At 35.8% G+C, this 20,019-nt stretch overlaps 1 protein-coding gene across 7 annotated transcripts in view; it reads left to right on the plus strand.

Moving 5' to 3' along the window:
* VTI1A (vesicle transport through interaction with t-SNAREs 1A) overlaps positions 1-20,019 on the plus strand; it is a 337,855-nt gene that overhangs the window by 84,759 nt on the left and 233,077 nt on the right. For 4 of the 7 annotated variants that reach the window (XM_090278596.1, XM_090278593.1, XM_090278598.1 and 1 more), the window contains exons 5-6: positions 4,056-4,076; positions 8,358-8,442. In XM_090278596.1, coding sequence (XP_090134722.1) covers positions 4,056-4,076; positions 8,358-8,442 — 106 coding nt within the window. The remainder of the gene's footprint in view (positions 1-4,055; positions 4,077-8,357; positions 8,443-20,019) is intronic. The other 3 variants (XM_090278599.1, XM_090278600.1, XM_090278594.1) reach the window with 1 other exon arrangement.

Consider the following 20,019-nt stretch of genomic DNA (forward strand, 5'->3'; position numbering starts at 1 on the left):
AGGATTTTAAGTTGACCCTTCATATTAGTTTTCGTAGCTGAGTGACAAAGAAGATAGATAGTCTTTTCTGGGTAGACTTACCTGTAATTTATATAAGAAAATATTTTCTGCACACAAATAAGTTTATTTTCAAGTTAATTATTTATAAATTGATTTTCAGAACTTATTGGCTTATAAACTTTTAATATACAGAGAAAACTTGGAAATAAACAAATTGAGACAAAAACAGCAAATATTTGTTTCATTGTAATTAGGGTATGTCTCAATTTTTTTAAATTAAAAGTCAGAAAATGAAAATAAAAATTGATAGTAGTGATTACAAATAGGTAAAATAAACTAAGTACTATTTAGTTAATTTCGATGCAGTATATACACAACCTCTCTATAGTGGCTTTTTTGTGGTGATTTAGACAAATGTGTATGCCCTAGCGATTATTTCTCATTCTGGCCATTTATAATGCTTTTTTAAGGCACTACAACCTGGCTGTTTATACACATAATTATAATCTTTCAATTAACTATAGAGTATATTAATTTATTCTTATATATAAAAACATTACACTATAATTAGAAATGTCAAGATTTCAAAAATTAAGAATTGTTCAACTGCATGTTTAATGTCTGTCATATAGTACATAATTTTATGTAATTTCAAGTTAACTGCTTTCTATAGATTTATTTCTGATTCATATCCATTCCATACAATCAAATATAGTTCATCCCTGATTTGCAAAGAAGGGACAAAAGTACCTACTTTGCACCTTTGAGTACTGTTGTTGGCTCATCAGCTTTGCAAGGGCTCTTGTTTTAGGCATTATCATTCTGTTCTTTTACAATATTATATTTTCCATTCCACATAGCAACATGTTAGTTCTTGAGAGAACTGAGTATTTTTAATATTGAGATGGTGTATGTAGAGTGGAGACCTTAAAAGCTGTTAACTTGATTTAGTTTCATGAAACCCATTCTTAGGAAAGGGAAAAATATATATATTGTAGAATTATATCCCCTTCATAGTAAAGTATAATGGGACAACTAAAATGTTCCAAGAAATACTTTTGAAACCTAATACTCTCTCAGTAACCATATTGATCAGTGAATAAACCTGAGTAAATTATATTGAGTAAATCCTAAATAAAGGGTTCAAAGAGAGAGAGATATAGAGAGCAGGATATTTGTAAACGTGCCCAAATTTTTGTGATAAAGCAATAGTTAGCAGATAGGATTGCTTAATTTTTTAATACAAGGTTCTCTCAAGTTCCGATGTGAGCTTGCTGTGCATAAAGTGTGTCAAACTTCAGCCACAGACCGGGGGGTGAAGTCGGTCAATTTAATTCCCGAAGATCTGAAGGAGGTCGGTATCATTTCATATAGCCCTGGCAGAGCAGATCATTACCAGGCACAAATCTGTTCGTTACGTGCTGAGGGTTTATAGCAAAATAAATAGACAGTCATCATAAGTTCAGAAAATTGTGTGTTCGACCCACGATAATGTGTAAAGGGCGTTTAATAGAGTTCAGCATTTATTCGTTATCTGTATGCGGACAGAGGCGGCAGTCGCGTTATCAGCTTTAAAAAAAAATTCGGGAGTCGTGGGGGTCACGTGACACACCGCCCACACAGAGGCGCGCGCGCACGGACCCTCACATGCTCCGCAGAGCAGTTTTGATTTTAGTCACAGCAGAAGGCTTAACCACAAGAGATTCCGCTGGTTCAAACCAGCGTAAACCAGATTTTTTCAGCCCACAAAGGCACGGATTACCTCTTGTATCACATTCTGCATTGGAGGAATAAAAAACACCTCTTTGTTTCAGGAAAGATGTTGATTATCATAACTCAACATGGTGGCATGGCACACTTTAATGTCGCCTATGGTGGAGTTAGTAACTCGATAATATAAGAAATCACTACTTTCCGTCTAGTCTAAGCATTGTTAATTTTCAAATATAGACCATCTTTTGTTTACTTGAATGAAAACTCTGTCCTTAAAAGAAAGAAAGAAAGAAAGAAAGAAAGAAAGAAAGAAAGATAGAGATTAAAACCCGTCCCATTACCTAGCTTAGCTACAAATCCGGGGCAGAGCTTGAAGGCAGCCATGCAGCACAAACAAGATAGAACGTTTTTTTGTTTGGAACCTATTGAAAAAACAAATGGGTAGCATTTTAAACACTCATTGATTATGGCAGGATGGCATGCCCCGAATGGTCTCCATTGCTGAGGAGTAGTTTTAAACTTTGGCCCTTTAAGTATCATAGTCAAGTGATGAACGTTGCCCCCAAAAAGGAAAGATAGCCCTGCGATCCAGTCCCAGACCTTCTCTTTCTGGGAAGTAATGTTTGCCTTTTTCTCCCATGATGTTCCGATGGCAACGAGAAAGATTCTGATATATATGATAGGCCAGGTATTTTGGTTGAAAATTTTACCTCTTCTGGAGAAGAATAGTAGCTTTCCACATAAAGCGATGGGGGGCTTTGCTCATACCCACTGGATGATTGCTGAGCGTATTAATTAAAAATAATGACTTCTTGTATATTTTGAAAGGACGACATTAAAAGTTTCATTTTCACTGAGACATTATGTAATAGATTCTATACCCATTTTATGAGATTCATAACAATTTTGAAATGTCATTCTTTTGTACTTGAAATACTTTTCATATAACAAATGAAATAACAATAAGCTGGAATGCATGCTGCCTTCTTTGAATTGGAGACAAAAACAGCATTAAGCATTGAGAAATCCGGACTATAGTAAACATGATACTTTTAGAGAGAATTATAGTGAGCAATTCATAGCACGTTTCTCCCAAAGCAATACTTTAATCTATTGGCCTGCATATGTCAAGAGTTATAACAGATGTTACAGGTATTTGGATGTTTAAAATATATCAATTGTAGACTTAAATTGCTGAGGACGCACATTTCAGACTTAGAACGTGGTTTATAGTCTCTTATAACACAGGTTTCAGTTTCTGTTCATTGCGGAAACTATAGCAATCATCTCAACTATACAATGGTATTTGCAGTGTACAATCCTGTCAAACAATCACATCTACACACACAAAGAATGAGTCAAATGGCTATATCCATTTTCTAATTTCTAAAGAGTTAAGCAACCTGTATCATCTATTATATTTAAGGCAAATAGAAAAAATGTACATAAGAGAGTTAAAATTTTATAGAACAATTTACTAACAAGCAGAGATAGGCTTGGGGTCTGATTTTAGTGAAAACAGACTGTAGTACAAATGAAGTAAGAGAGTTCATTGCTTTGAGATGGCCCAGTTTCCAAAATGAAGAATATTGAAAAATAAAGAAACATCAGAAAAAATTTTAAAGCATCATATGATTGCAGTAACCTCTTAAGTAAAACAACATCTGGGAATTAACTCTAATATACACAGTATTTCTAAGGATAGTGAAATATTTTCTGATACCATGTCCTAAGTATTAGCGATTCTGGCATGCTTTATTGTCAGTTAAAATAAAGTTATCTCCAAATGCAATCTTTTTACAAGAGTGGGTACAAGTATGACATTAACTAACATAATAGTTTGTTTTAAATACTTATTGAGACAAAAGCATGAACTATTAATCATTTTCATTTGTAGGTAAAAATCTGAAATCAGTTGTCAAGGTTCAGATTTGAGAAACATCCTGAAAACTTGTATATACAAACCTTTTCAGTGGTACATTCTTAGAAGAGAGGAACAGTAAACTTGTTTTCTTTCTTTATAATATAGACTTCTATGAAGTCGTTCCCCTTTATTTCATGATGGTGTCTTAGATGTATTTTAAAAGAGAATTTCACACTATTCTCTTTGTTTAATGTGACAGTGTGAGAAAGTGATCTTTATTCGTTCAAAAACTCTGCATGTAGTCTGTGTTTAGGTTCTTTTAATGTGTTTGTCTGTGATTTTTAAATGCTAAACATGTAAACAGATAAATTGTCAATGTTAATTCTGTATCCTGTCACACAACTGATCTTTCTTTCCTGCCATTTCTTTCCTTTTTATCTCTTTTATTTATTTATTTTTTTGTGCATTCATGTTGCAGTTGATAAAATTACGTGAAGAGGTGAGTACTTTCTAGCTTGCTTTTTTTTTTTTTTAATTCTGCTTTTCCCTATAAAATTGAGTTTTTAAATCTGAAATAGGGTCTTTGGGTTCATTTTTCCAGGAAAATCTGCACATAGCAAAAGTATTGATTATATTGCTAGAAATATACTATGCTGATTATCTTTAAAAACACATATATCCAAATCACGCTTGTCTCAGTGATCATTCTTACTTGTTGGCATCAGGTGGAAAATTCATATTTTAAAAGCCAAAAAAAAGGAGAAAAAGCAAAGGAATAAGTTAAAACCGTACTCAAGTATAGTTTTAATGTACACTAACTTCAGACTTGTTTTATTTATATTGGTTTCACAAAGAAGTCAATATTCATTTTTTTCTGACAATCTGATTTACTTTACTGAAAATTGTTTTTAAATAAACTTTTTCCCTTACCCAAAATTCAAAATAAGATACCATGAATCTATTGTCCTTTTAGGGAAACACACATATGTTATAAATGCCCTACTAGTCTGTATACACGGATACCTAAGAATAGCCAAAGCTCTCGTCATTGCTAAACACTCTCCTTTCTGTAGAAAATAGCACCCAAGTGAGTTCTCATTTTTCTGAGTTTGCTAGCCTGCTTCATAATGCAGCCTCAGACATTTATGTGACCCAGTAAATACTTACATAGCAATGTTAATAATTTTATCCCAATATCAATGAGAAATAGTGAATGATTTTTTTTTTTTTTAATTAGGCCAAACTCATCAACTCTGCTTTGGTACTCTTCTCAGAGATAGTTTTATTTTTCACTTAGTGCAGTTTTGTTACTTTTATAGCAGGGCATAAAATAATGGTTCATATCACAATTTTAAAATTGCCCAATTTATTAATCAGAGTACTGTGAATTATTTCTGAGTTTAGATTACATTGATTGAGATATTTCTAGTTTTTTTTTGGCTTTTCATCATTCTCTAGGTGATGCAAATGCTCATTTAGAGGCTTGTAGATAGTGGTCTTCAACTGAAGGGTGCATGAGTGATATCTTCTCTTAGGAAAAGTAATAATATATAAAATGAAGGGTGAAAATAACACAAAACCTGCACCCTCTGACCTTTTTTTGTTTGTTTGTTTGTCGGTTTATCTTCTCTGCATGGAAGCAGATGTATACACTAAATGAATATAATCAACTGCAGTTCTGATACATAAAATTATTCCTGAAAGGGGTGGTGATGCATCATGTTTTTTTTCCCCCTTTTTTTGCAAGACTGTAACCTGTAATGGAATTGTACTTGGAAGAACTGTATCACTCAACAAATGCATTAGTACGTGGTTTGCTCAGAAGTGATTGTTTCTCAGCCAGGATTCTAATAGGAATCGAACTGAATGTACCCCAGGTTTCTTTCTTGTACCTATCCTACGCAAACAGGCACTCATATCCTCCAAAACAGGACGTTGTGTTGTGTTTAGAAACAAAGTATGCCCCACCCCTTCTTTGTAATGCTCTTTGCCGGCTCAGTTCTGTAGACTGGGCGTGCTCGGAGGCAGGCTGGCAGTGCGCGGGAGCTGACCTGGTGCTGGCGGTGCCTGGCTCTCCGTTTCCACGCGCGTCTCCAGCCCCCCGCTTCGCACAGCTCCTTCCACAAGCTGAGCTCTGTCTGAGCTCCTGCACAGCTTTACTTACCTGCTTTGAAAAGGGCTGAGAAGAGGGTGAGAGAATGAGTTTGGGATGGAATGTGGGGGCAAGTTGAAAGCATCAGCTGCTACTGTAGTGTATTTCCTTTCATTTTCAGAGACCGGGGCACAGCATAGCCAAGGGAACAATGTAAATACCGCGGCTGTTCCAAGAACTTGTTTTAAGCTTGACTTAAGTGAAGGGGTTCCAAAATACAAAGTGAGGTCCTGCTGGAGAGCTGCGAGTAAACTGAGAGTCCTCTGTGTGCGCATTTACTCTGATAAAACAGAACTGTCCCGAAGAGGACTTATTTCTTTTATTTAGGAATATTCTTTAAAAAAAAAAAGTTCTTTTAGAAATTTACTCCCCACCATAGCCATACACAGAACAATCTAACTTGGCTCCCTTTGATGGAATCCCCAAATTCATTCCACATTTAGATTCTTTGCTTCCCACATTATATATAATCATCTAATTAGACTGTCAATTTCTGGTATTGATCTTGGGCTTTTTAGAAATCTACAGTACCTAAATATTTTCTTTTAATTTAGGGATTTCATCCAGTATTAAAATGAACTAAAGATCTTGTTTTGTTACTCTGGATTAAAATTCAGAGTACTCTTGATTTCACAAATCTGATATTTTTTAGAGAATCACCAACTTTCTTGTCTTTTGTTAAGGAAAAAAAAACAATCTTCAGAGAAAGGAAGAGTAAGCCTGTTCCCCAAAACCTGCATGTAGTGAGAAGTAGGAGTGAGAAAGCTATTTTGACAAGCTAAGTAAAACGTTTAATTTTATTGAAAAATAGTTATTAATGCCAAACACACAGCACTCCCCTTGCTTTTTTTTTCCCCCCTCAACTACAGCCTTAAGTGATTTTACGTTCCCATAATATAAGCTTTCCTTCCCTCCTCTCTTTTATTTATGTAGTTTAGGTTTTGGGTTTTTGTTTTTTGGTTTTTGGGTTTTTTTGGCAGAGGGAGGGACAGTTTTCCTTAATTTCTCCACTGTATATTAGACAACTCGATTAATTATTATAGACTGTTGTTGCAGCTTTCCTGACCTTCACATCAGGTCCTATCTCTCTGTTCTAAATGCATTGTTTTAATGATTCTTACTCATCCCCCCTTCCCCAGCCCTTCCCCCCAAAAAAAATTTTTTCAAGGAAAGCTTTGATGTGGCTTTAGCTGCCTCCAACGTCTGGCCGCATCTCAGATGTGTCACCTATGCCGGGAGGGAATAAGGAAATCACGTTTTGAATGGTAATGATAACATACTAATCACTTCCTTTCTTTGAAGATGGAAGCGAGATATTCTGTCAGCATCCCTGGCTGCTAGAGCTTGGAGGCACTGGTCTAGGTGTATTAGCTTAAGTGTGCATGTCAATACAGCTTGCATCTCCAAGATCCATGGGGGCTCATTAGAGCAAGGTAGTTCGTTTCACTCGACAGCCACTCAGATAATATGTATGGCACCTCCTTTTTTATTATTAGGAAGCATTTCTTCTATTTTAAATGACATCTGTCAACAACACAAAGTTGTAGGAGTTGTGGTGGTAATTTCTTTCTTTTTGACCAAATACCAGAACTGATTTGAGGGGGTAACCTACTAACTGATACAAATGCATATATGCATGTACACACACAAATACACACATTTACATATTCATGCATTTTTAAGTGTCCAGACATACATGTATCTACACACACATCCATGTATGCATGAACATATTCTTACCCCTTCACAGTGATGATTAGCTTACAAATCTATTTGTCACCCTGAATAGATCTAGTGTAGAATCATGGTTTAAAAAAGGAAAAGAACCAACCTCAGTGTAGAAAAGAAAGTTTAGAAGCTGAGAATTTGGGGATGATCCTCTAATTGCCCAATCAGATATAATATAAAAGAGTGCATATAATTATTGTATTAATAATTCACAGTCTAAAACACTATGTGTCAAAAGTTTACCTTCAATCTAGTGCATAAATTCACAATTTTGTACATCTTTGTGCATGGAGAAACACATAGCTCTTGTTTCTTGGTGGTTACCCCAAGTTGTTTTAAACTAGAACTGCTGTTTAGTATTCTGTTTTAGTAGCATATGTTGTTCTGTATGGCATCTTGCGGCACATCCAAAATAGAGGGACATTTGCTTAATAATAAAGTTCATGTTTAAAAATTACAATCTGCAGAAGTTAAAGGGATAAATGTTTTAGATTATTGCATTTTATACAGAATAAATATAAAGTAAGGGACATAGATCTATGCAAATATCTCATGCATTTACCTCTCCTGAAACAGAAAAGATGTAGTTAACTCTGGTCTTAATACATTTTTCAATGTTTTGGAGTTAGATTTATTGTGGCCACATACAACACAAACCTGCCTTTTAAAACAAAAAAATTGGACAGTCTATACATGATTGATTGGTTAGAAATCTGTCCATTGTAGTGGATCTTATAATAGATGATTTGCTAAAAATTATTTCTAATGTGTTTTGACTGCCTCCCCCCCCCCTTACCCTCCCCCCGGCAATGTTAAGGCATACAAAACCATTACTTTTTTAAAGGCAAAAAAAGAACATTGTAGACGGCCGTCTGATTTTTTTCCCTTTTTATTTTTCAGAGGGCACATCTGCTCGATAACACAGAGAGGCTGGAAAGGTCATCTCGGAGACTAGAGGCTGGATACCAAATAGCAGTGGAAACCGGTAAGAACTCTGAGAGTGAGCAAATTGTCTTGCTTATGCACAGCAGTCTTCACAACACATGACATTTCAGGGTAACTTCAAAGGAGTAGCAGAGACAGCAGCCCGAGATGTGGTTTACATATTGGGGAGACAATTGGGAGCTTATTTGTGCTTATCTTTTTTCAAGTTAAAAGGCATGACATCTACTGAAAACAGTTCCTGAGGTTTAAAAGTATATATCTGAAAAGCGATGGAATACTTTGTCTAAATTCTACATTTGTCTTAATATGCAGTTACATGTTGTCAGTTTACCCACCCGCAATGATTGCTAGCATATAGTTCAGTCTCCAGTTGTTTGCTTCGTCACGTTTATTCACATATGTAAAAATTAGCATTTTAATCGCTCTAAATGATGTGGACTAAGGGCAAAAAAGTAAAAATCCCTAGTTTACCTTGCTTATTTATCCTGGTGTTGGAAATGATTTCTAATAATCCCATTTTAGATCATGACCAGAGCCTATAATCAGATATTAAGAAAAAAAAGTCACAGTAAGCAGCAAGGCTAATATTCATAATAATCTTATTAGCATTAGTTAATACTGTTCAAACTTTTGGTTTGCAGTAACACTAGTTATTCTTTTCAGAAAACACAACCCTAGTTTGACTTCTAAGGCTCGTCTACTTAAAATAGACAAGATTTTAATTATAAATGACTGTTTGTTTTTACATGGTAAATAAATATCCATTAACCCCTTTATAGTCATCAGCTTTTTATTACTTAGCTTTCTTTTTTGTTTTGTTTTGCAAAGTATAATTATGTACAATCTGTTTAACATATTATTGGATAGCTCTTGATCAGTATATAAACCACAAAAATATATAGTTAACATTTCCATCATTTAAAGAAAAATTATATCACAAAAATGTTTATTTTGGAAGAGCAAGTATAATAAAAATGATTCCAAATAATTTCTTTTGTGAATGGCCAGTGTTTTTTCTTGCCCTGGGCACATGACTATTCTGTATTGGCTGATTTATGGGAGTCATTCTAAGAAACTGAATAGGAAGGACACAAATGGCATTGGTATTATAGTAATGGTGAGAAAACTAAAGAAAACTGTAAACCTTCCAGATGTTTTAGTAGTATAGGCAGCCCTTCTTTCCAAGGTTATTGATAGACTGGCTTTCAGCCCTGATTGGAATAAAAACCAGCTTTTGTTTGTTCTTTCTGTCCTTTGGCTCACCTTTAGAAGTGACTGTCCCTATGAAGAATGTGGATAAAGCAAAGAGCTCTGAACATGAGGTCAAAGGACCAAGCTCAGGTTCTAGCTCTTTTTGTGTCACCTTAAGCAAATCACATATCCTCTTTGAATCTCAGTGTCTTTTTCAACAAAATGGAAATAATATTGCCTGTCTCAGAATATTCCTAAGAAATGATGGCATATATGAAAATGTTTTATATACTTTAAAATATATACAGATATAAATATTATTATTAATTTGTTGGTCATTTGGTGATTACAGGCATTTATTTTTAGCTCATTGAAAAGATCTTCATTGTGATTAAAATTTGTATAGATTACAGAAAGTTTTTAGAAAGTGTTACTTTGACATCCTTGAGGAATGTAACACTATATCTATTTAAGATAATCATCAAGGAACCTTCTTTGATAAAGCAATTTATTGATGAGCCCCTTTGCACATGGGACTGGCTTGGGTTGAGGATATTCTTAATGTGACACTCTGATTGGGCTGCCTTTTCTCTTTCACTGCATCATTCGTGTCATTCCCTCCTGAAGCTGAAGGAAGTCGTCAAAGATGTTTGCAGATACTGGAGAGTCACGTATTGATCCAAGGTTATAAAATTGAGTGGGATTGATAGTTATTCTTCTTGCGTGTGCTAAAATATAACACCCACATCAAATTATCGATAGAAAATGTTAAGAGTGGTGCCCAAATCAACTTCAATCTTGTACTTTTTAATGGTAGATTAACTATCATTACCTACTGATGGTAGATTAACTGTAAAGCTTTATAAAATTAGATAGTTGTTTGTCATACAAGACTTGGAAACTTCTTACAGACTATAAAACCAAGTGCATGAGAAATAAGGCTGGGCTTTGTGGAGGTAAAGACAGATGTCACACGCAGCCTCCGCCCAGACAGGAGTCATCCTGATAATTCCTGGATGAGTTTGAAAGTGGATTGAGAAATGAGAAAACAGGCACAAAGCATTTCGGGGGGTGGGGGGGTAGGGAACTCAGCCTAGTCACATCCAGTTAGTCAACAGCTCTACATTTGGGTTATGATGTAAATTTGTCATACTAATCATCTTGTTATAGTAGCAGAAGAATAGCATCTTTCAAAAGGAAAGACTTTTAGTGCTTATTGGTTTATTTTTCTTAAAGACAATGAAACACAAGAAGAAGATGTGAAAGAGTGATTTTTATAACAACACAAAAGAGAGAAATGAATTCCAAGTTTTGGTCTGAGAACTAGTTCTAGACCACAGTAAGTTTTCACCAGTCCAAAGCAAAATGAGATTTTTAAAAAGGCGGAAAGTAGTGACTTTCTCATAAAGCAAATTTTATTAATTTAAAGGACTACCTTTTGCAAGATCATGTTTTTTCTATTTGGGGGTGATAAAAGAAAGGAGAGTTGTATAATAAGATAGAAATAGTAGGTAGAAATTTCTTTTCCTCTCTCCACCTGGAAAAATAACAAAATTGGCAACCCTAATTAGAGCTGCTTGGAATGTTTTTCTGAAAATTTGTCAACAAATCTATGAACTGTTTAAGAAAGAACAATTCCATTACCCGACCTTGTCATTAAGCAGCTGTGTGACTTTGAGAAATCACTCAGCCTATCTGGGTATGTTCTTTTATTTGCAAAATATAATTCTGGCACCAGGTGCTATATATCTTATTCAGTTGTTACAGGGTCACATGAGGTCATATATATTCAAGTGTTTAGGAAATAAAGAGGGCTCTGTAAAAGTCATCATTTTTATGTATTACTATGGGCCAAAAGTGGTTATTTTTCAAAATTGACAAAATATTTGAACAAAAATGTGTAAACTTTTCTCTGCATTAAATTGATGACAGTTATTGGCAAATATCATAAAAGAAAGTTTGATTAATATATAAAATCAATTACAGTATATATAGAGTAGAATAGAAAGCATATTACTTTGACCACTAATATCTTCTGAGCAAATAATGGAATTCATCTTCTAAAATTGTTGTCATTTCTGACATTTTTAAAAGTTGTTTTGTCAAATCAGCAGTTATTGTCTTCTTAAGAGCAGCTATTCAGCTGAGGGACTCATGTCTAGAATATACTTGGTCTGAAAAAAAGTACATGATTGTCTTTTAGCACCATTTACACCCTGATATATATTGAGTTTACTACCAATCAAATTTCTTTCCTGGATCTCTTCCTATTTGAGAAAATTGATGAAGTTGTAAGTTAATTGAATAACTCTATTTAGAAAAGAAGGGATACATGGAAGACTATATGACAAACTAAAGAGCTGATGCTGCGACATTTCAATGTCTGACATCAAGTGGGACAATTATCAGTTATTAACAAAACTTTCTCCGTTGTGACCATCGAAGACCAAATACTATGCTGATTGTAACGTCATTGGCTTGATCCAGTTTGGTGTTTCTTAATAAGTTCTTGTCCTGGAATCTGTGACTAAAAGGAGGCTCTTCTTTTTATTAGTTATTACTAATAGTTATGACACTTAGCTGTGTGGAGATACCTATTTTGTTTGAGGTCAAGGACTTGGTATTTAAAATCCTGGGTCATCTGCCTATTTTTTTGTAATTATGATTCTTTTCCTCTGAAGTAAAAATCCCCGACTAACAGTAGGCCCAGAACTAATGGAAGCTGTGTGATTAACAGAAGATGTAGGCTGAAAGAGAAATTACTCGAGGGCAGAAATGTGAGGCTCAATCTCTCCTTTCAGTGTATAGACAGGTAGTCTAGGACACTCATGACTGTCCTACCCTATAACCCGGGCAGTACATCTCTGGAACCACGAGGGCATTTGTCAGCAATCAGTAGCCTCATATCTTGAAATAGTTGGTCTGCACCACATACTAACCTTGGTCCTACCATCCCTGAGTACCCAAGGCTTACGAGTCGGTACCCCTTCTCTCAATAGTCCCCTCAGGCCACCTAGCTCTGATGTTCCTTTTGGTCATTGACCTCTACAACAGGGTGCTATACTTCTGCCAGCCTTCCTGGCATGAAGAAGAGGTGCTCCATCCTTCACCCGGGTCCCTGCAGGTTCCCCGCCATGGACTAGTGGTCAGACATATGTAGAAATAATAAAATGTTTATTGAACATGCAATAAGGGACACACACTGTTCTCAGAACTCTACATTCATTATCTCTGTAATCCTCACCACAACCCTAGGCAGTAATTACTTCTTTCTTATTTTATGGATGAGAAAACAAGGTACAGAGAGATTAATTGACCCACACTTATAATCAAGCTAGGAGATAGTATAGCCAGACCATCTGACTCCATGCTCTTAACCATCAGGCCATCCTGAAAAATGAATGGGTCCCACATACCTAGATTTTCCAAAGTGATCTGTTGTAGTCAAAATGTGTCATGTTTTTACATCTATTAATTTCCTTTTCATGTAATTTATTCAAAAATTAACCATTGAATACTATGTGCCATATTCGGACAATACAATTAGTAAACAAGACACCCAGGAGTCCCTGTTTCTCTGACAGATTACATATGAGGGCAGGGTGGGAGGTGCAGAATAAGACATTTTTACAAATTAATAAATAGGTGGACTAGATCATTTCAGATAAAGGAAGAGTGACGCACAGTATTGAAGAGTAACTGATGAAGGTTATCTGAGCTTGAATAGTCAGGAAAGACTTCCCAGTGAAGTGACTTATACACTGAGTCTTGAATTATACAAACATGCCATCAATAAGCAAATTTTGGACAACGGATTCCAGAAGGGAGGAGAAAGAACAAGGGCTCTGAATTGAGAAGGTGTTACGGGGTGCTCAGGAAGCAGAAAGAATACCAGGATGGCTGTCATCAAGTGCCCAAGGGGGAACAGTACACAATTATATCAGAACCAGATGGGGTGCAAATATTGCCCCAGGTGCCCCGGGCGCGGGAAGGAGTCTGAAATTAACTCTGAGTAGCGAGCGATGCCATTGGAGGTCAGGCGGGGCCTGATCTGAATAGTGGAGGACAGGGGTCGTGGGGTAGAGTGGCGAAGCGGTGCCAACAGGAAACATGATAGGAAATGTATTCTCATAGTCCAAGGTTTGATCCTTGCACCAGCTGGGGTGGTAAAGATGCAGGATAAACTATCTTAAGCCATTTAAAAAGACATTCCAGAGCAAGGAGCTTGAATTTTACCATTAATTTTCTGAACAATGAGCATAAGATCCCAAGGATTCTTCCTTAGAGATGTCCCCAAACAGATGGGAACTTGTTAGTCCTTGTACCTGGTATGGCTTCACAAGGACAACAGCCAGTCCGGGAGGCTGGTGTTAATAGAAATTTGTGATTATAAATCTGAGCTTAAAACCAGGTTTATGGTAATATAATCTCTCCTCTTCTCTCTCTCTCTGTTTTTCCATATGTGTGTATGAAAGAGAGAGAGAGAGAGAGAGAGAAAAGGAGAGAGAGAAAGAGAAAGCATTGAAGGTCTACCCTCCTGGCAAATTTCAATTCTATAACACAGCGTTATCACCTATAGTCACCATGATTACATTAGATCCTCAGAGCTTTTTTATCTTAGAGCTAAAAGGCTTTATCAAAGTTTGTACCCTTTAAAAAAAATTTTTTTAATAAAAATTTTTTAAATTTTTTTAAATATGAATTTTACTTTAATTTCAATATTTCAGTACTATATTATGGTTATCTAATTTTAAGCTGCAGACATTCACCATATTAGGGATATACTTCCACAGACCTATTTTATATGATGTGTTCAGATTATTTTTGCTTTGTATGATTGCATCATCAAAATCTGAATTCATTAGACCTAATAGCTAGAAAAACATGTGGTGTACTTTTTTCTTATGGAAAACAAATAATTCTTAGAATTATATCATTTTCATGAGAATGAGATAATTTATATACACTGTTTCTATTTTGCCTCTCTCTTTACAGGAAAAACAACCATTAGTGATACCAGCTTACTTTTTTAAAAGTCAAACAAATGTGTTTCATGTTTGGAACTTTTTAAAGAATCTGAATAAATACATTTACAATATGAGGTGACTTCCTTTATATCTTTAATTGTCTGGAAGTCTTGGCTGAACTGCTGATGAGTTTTCCTGACCCTTTCATGGGGTTATGTGGGGATTATGGAGTGTAAGAGGATAGTACTGCAGCTTCATCACATACTGTCTTTTGGTTCTTGATACAGTCTTTCAACTCACCTTATTATTTTAATCAACTCACTATAGAACTCATTTAGAAATTTTAATCAGTTTTGAAAGTATCTGTTAAGACAAAGCCAGTCATTTTCTTTCTCATTTCAGGAGTTTCTTCCATGGCGACTGACATTTTCTCTCTCTTCTGCCTCCACTGCATTATTTTAATCCTCTTCTCCTTTCTTTTCCCCTTCATTCTCCTCTCAAGAAATATGAGAATGTTCGCTATGTACAATGTAATAATTTGGTTCCAAAATACAAATCCTTAAACATATTAATTTATCATCTACAGAAAAGATGAAGGGGTAAAATAATGCATGATAATAGAGACTAATACATAAGACTATTTTCAAAGTTGTAAGTTTGCTTGGAACTGAGCTAACATCTACTGGAAGAAACATGAGAAAGATTTTTTTCCACTCCACTTACTGATAGGTCATTTATAAGTCTACTGGGAAAATAACCCAAAAAGTACTTGCTATATGTTCCTTGCTCTTAAAGCTGTTATCAGTTGGTAGAAGAATAACTTTCTGATTCTGTAATATTAGTGGGAGTGGTATGCACTCTACGAAAGAAGGTGAGTACAGTGTTTCACTTATTCAACAAGCTTTTATCGAGCTTTCCTGAGCGTCAGGTGCTTCGGGGATGCAGAGCTGGAATGACGAGGTATCCCAGTCCTGGGTTAACTGAGTGCAGAATGTTGTGTCTATAAACACTTTAGAGTTTTAATTTAAATGATTTTGTTTAGGCACAGTTTGGAATTTCAAAATATGACGTGACCACATTATTGTAGCAATAGGAAACAGAATATGAGATTATACGATTGGGTTGATTTTTAACTATTTTTATCCAAGCATATGTACTTTAGAGAAAATATCTTTCTATCAAAATATTAAACTTTTTGACAGAAAAGTTATCTTTAGGAAAATGTTTCACTAGTCATTATTTTGAGTAGTGGACTGTGTGGTTATGCTTTCAGGATCAAAGATAACTCTGCTTGAATATGCATTTTCTTGATACTGAGAATTACCTGATCATGTTCTGTGAGTAGTAAAAAGTCTACCCAGAGGTAAAATAATAATTTTTCATATGTAGTTATCACTTATTTTATAATTACAAGCCTATTAAGTCTTACTTCTTAAAAAGCTGTGCTTCTGCTCAGAAAAGAACAGAGGTTGTCCTTTGGGTGAAACTTAAAGAATATTTTCAAGTTGTGCTTACATTTACTTTGTGAGGTTCTCAGAGATATTGGCATGCTTCACAGTGGTAAGAAAAGGCTGTCATTTAAACCCTATTTGGAGAACCTTCTCCTCAGGTGGTCCAAGTGAATCCATAGGGTTCATTTTTAATCCATTAGAACGCATTATACTCATTTTTAAAGGTGTCTTACCCCATAATGCCTATCACTTTCCCTGTTGGTTTGTCAGATACACGTGAAGCCATTCTTATTCTGTTGCATCTCTGTGAGTGGAGAAAAAGGATGACGACCAAAGCAGATCGCTAGAATGCCCATTTTCTTTCAGATATTACCGTGAGGGACGGTTAAGCTTATGACCTTGTTGCACTGTGCTTATATGACTTTCCTTGGGAATTTTTTTAATCAGGTTTGTTTTGCCTTTGACTCTGATTTCTACTGCCCAGAAGTTTTCTTTTCAGAAGTGTTTATGTATTTAACAGCATTTTCTGAGGTGGGTACTACAGAATTTTCACAGCATGAGTTCGTTGGACTAAGACTGTGTGTACGACTTATATCAAGTGGAAAAGTTGATGGACATGAGCTTTAAAAATGGCTTTTTGTGTGTGCTCTACATTTGAAGCTTTCGTCTGTATATCCTGTAGGGCTGCAGTGTTTTCCAACGTTGCCATAAGAGAACAAAGTCAACATAAAAAAAATAAATTTTTATTGAAGAATATGTTTTTCTAAGTAAAGTCATTATCAAAGAGACTGCCATGGTGGGTCATCATTCATGTAGGGCACAGTGTTGCCCTTTTGCATCTTGAGATATAAACTCTAAGTCATAGTTAAATAAATATGTTTATGTAGAGCGAGGAAGAACCCACCCTAAAGCCAGACAAGGAGCTAAGCTTTTTGAAGACTGTCCCTTTGAAGGAAAAATAAGCTTGTTGTTGGGTAATCCTGCCATTATCCTCCTTGTTGGTAATCTCATCAAAATCAATTGTCTAAGGTCCTGGTTCACGTTAAAAGGTTGACGTTTATGTCAACATAAAATAAACCTTTAAATGGAGCTAATTTTCTTCATTTCCATTTTTCAGTGCTGTTTGCAACACATGGCACTTAAATAGTGCACAGTGGAGCCTTTACATTTATTCAGAAAACAAATATTGACCCGTAAGAAATTAGACCTGGATTAGGGTAAGTTGGTTTCTAAAATGGCAAGAAAAATGCTGCCTTAAATTAATATGATTAGCAAGATTTGCATTTGGGAGTCAGGTAAGGAAGATGGTCAACACACCTCAAAGGTATAATAGATTTTATGTAATTTAGGAAGGAACAGACCCTGTCCCTGTCCTAGGCACTTAGAATATAAAGTTCCTTTAATAAAATGGAATATCTTGACAAAATATCTGTTAGGGAAATACATATTAATAAATCCCCATGATAAACATAATTAGTGTTTTGGAAGCAGGGTGAAGGAAGTAATTAAGCCTATTTCACTGTGTCAGGGAAAGACTCAGGAGAGATGGGCCTTCTGGAATAAATAGAGGGGAAGGAAGGGGAAGTGGGTAATCCATGAGCTGACTTAGGCTCTGGGGCCAGTCCATGGCTTATGAGGATTTCCAGAATGTGTCCTATAGTACATCGAATGGTCATCTTACATGTATGCTTGAAAGTGATAACATTCATTTTAAAAACACTTTTCCTCAAATTTTTATTATTTCACAGTAACCTCCCCCAATTAGCCTATCTATTTTAATAGGCAGATGTGTAATTATCTTTATTTAATATATTGTGGACACTTTTTAATACTTTAATAAATTACAAACTTTGGTAAATTTTAACCTTGTAGCATGTGCTGAAAATAATGCTCATATTAGAAATAACATTGTGTACATCTATTACTTCATTGTATCAATCAATAAATTAACATATTTAAAATGGAAATTATTTGTTGAGACTGAGTACACTGATCCCCTGAATACTTTCCCAAGTGCCATCAATTTTCACCAACCAGAAGGACTATTAAGTTTTATTTGGTTTCCCTCTTCCTCATTAGCATATCTATAAATTGTCTATATTGTTCAATGCTCTGTGTGGACCTGCTGATGATGAGGGCCTGTTATTTAAACAAACAAACAAAATTCTATCTTAAGAAGACTGCAAAATTTAAAGGATGGACCAATTTTTCTCACTGGTGTTAACACAGGACTTCTACCAAGTCATCTAAATTTTTCATGTAGGTGAGTTAAAGAGATTGACTGGAGTGACTTTGTTAATATAAAAAGGAGACCTTTTTTAAAACACTATAGCTCTAAAAGATAAGCATGAAGATGGACCACATATCTTATTGCCTCACTGATATTGCCCGCCAGCTGTGAATTTTTTTACTACAATGAATCCCTTCATTTTTATTGCTGTGTACAAGGTACAGCATTTCATTTTTCTCCCTACTTGGGCTTCCTGTAGAATGCACACCCCATATAGTTCTTTAAATTCATACCGTTGTGAGAACAAGCCGGTCTCTCTATTCTGTCCTTTGTTAGCTGTAAACCTCATGGAGCAACAGTTTTTTGTGCCCTCCGCGAGTTGCTGGACTCTGCTCAAATTAAACACTGTGAGATTATCAGCAGGTTACAAAGGTGGGGTATATCTTGCTCTTTGGCATTTTTGTGTAACATTGTCTTGATCTGGAAAATGCTAACAAACTCAAAGGAACTAATTGTCCCACCCCCACCCCCTGAAAATTGGGACTTCATGCCTACCACATAAAAAGTAGGGGGGACACATCTACAATATTTGTTCTCCTGTGATGATTTTTTTAAATTATTTATTTATTTGTTTGTTGTTTTGTTTATCTATCTTTTAGAGAGAGGGGAAAGGAGAAAGAGGGGGAGAGAAACCTCACTGTGTGGTTGCCTCTCACTTCCGCCCCCAGCTGGGGACCTGATGTGCAACCGAGTAATGTGTCCTGACTGGGAATCGAACCAGCGACACTTGGCTCGCAGGCCGACGCTCAATCCACTGAGCCACAGCAGCCAGGTTGATTTTTTTTTTTTTTAAGTTACACATATAAAATGCACAGAAATTATTTTTTAATCCAAGCACCAATTCAGGTCACCTATCTTTCACCTACAGTGAAGCAAAATGGAACAAGTTTAGAGCTGTGTAACTACACATACCCAGGTTCAAATCTTGGATCTGCCACACAATAGCCGGGAGATCTTGGGCAAGTTCATTAGCCATTCCTAGTATTCGCTTTCTCTTATACCAAAATTCTTGCAGGTCTCTTATATGGAGGTTGTTGTAACCTGCTAATAATATTACAATGTTTAACTTGAGCAGAGTCTTTTCTAAATAAAGTAAACTACATAAAATACCCAGCACATGTTAAGTCCATCAGAATGCTCAGTGAAAGTTGCTTTCCATTTGCTACTTTGCATAATAATACTAGCTCCTGTGACAAATAAACCCCAAATACCCCAGTAGCTGGGTGAAGTAAAGTTCATTTCTCAATCTTGCAACGGTTCAACTCAAGTGTTCCTGGTGAGCAGACAGCTTCCATGGGGTGATTCAGAAATCCAGGTTTCTCCCACTTTGTGGTTCTGCCCTGCATTGGGACTTTGGAGTCCCCTACATTTAGCCACTGGCCAGGCGAAGAGAGAATGGAGAACACACACCCACTTTTTAAGCCCCATAGGCAGCAAGTGACACCCATTGATTGTACAAGACATTTCACTGGCAAGAGCCAGTCATATGATGGGCAGTATATCCTCCGCTGACATACTATGTATTTCCTCGCCTACTTCACTGCCTTGTAATCTATCAGTGTAAAGCCCTGGCTAGTAACCGTACAATGGAGAGAGGTAGAGGAGTCCATGGCACAGGGTTAGGTCAGTGGTTGTAATCTGTTAGAATTTGTGACAAGTGAAATTTTCTTACCTAGTTTCTATTAATAGACACATTAAAAAGTCAGTATCCTCTGCTT

Source organism: Furipterus horrens, unplaced genomic scaffold, assembly GCF_987537825.1.
Source record: "Furipterus horrens unplaced genomic scaffold, mFurHor1.1.pri manual_scaffold_5, whole genome shotgun sequence".
Taxonomy (NCBI): Eukaryota; Metazoa; Chordata; class Mammalia; order Chiroptera; family Furipteridae; genus Furipterus; species Furipterus horrens.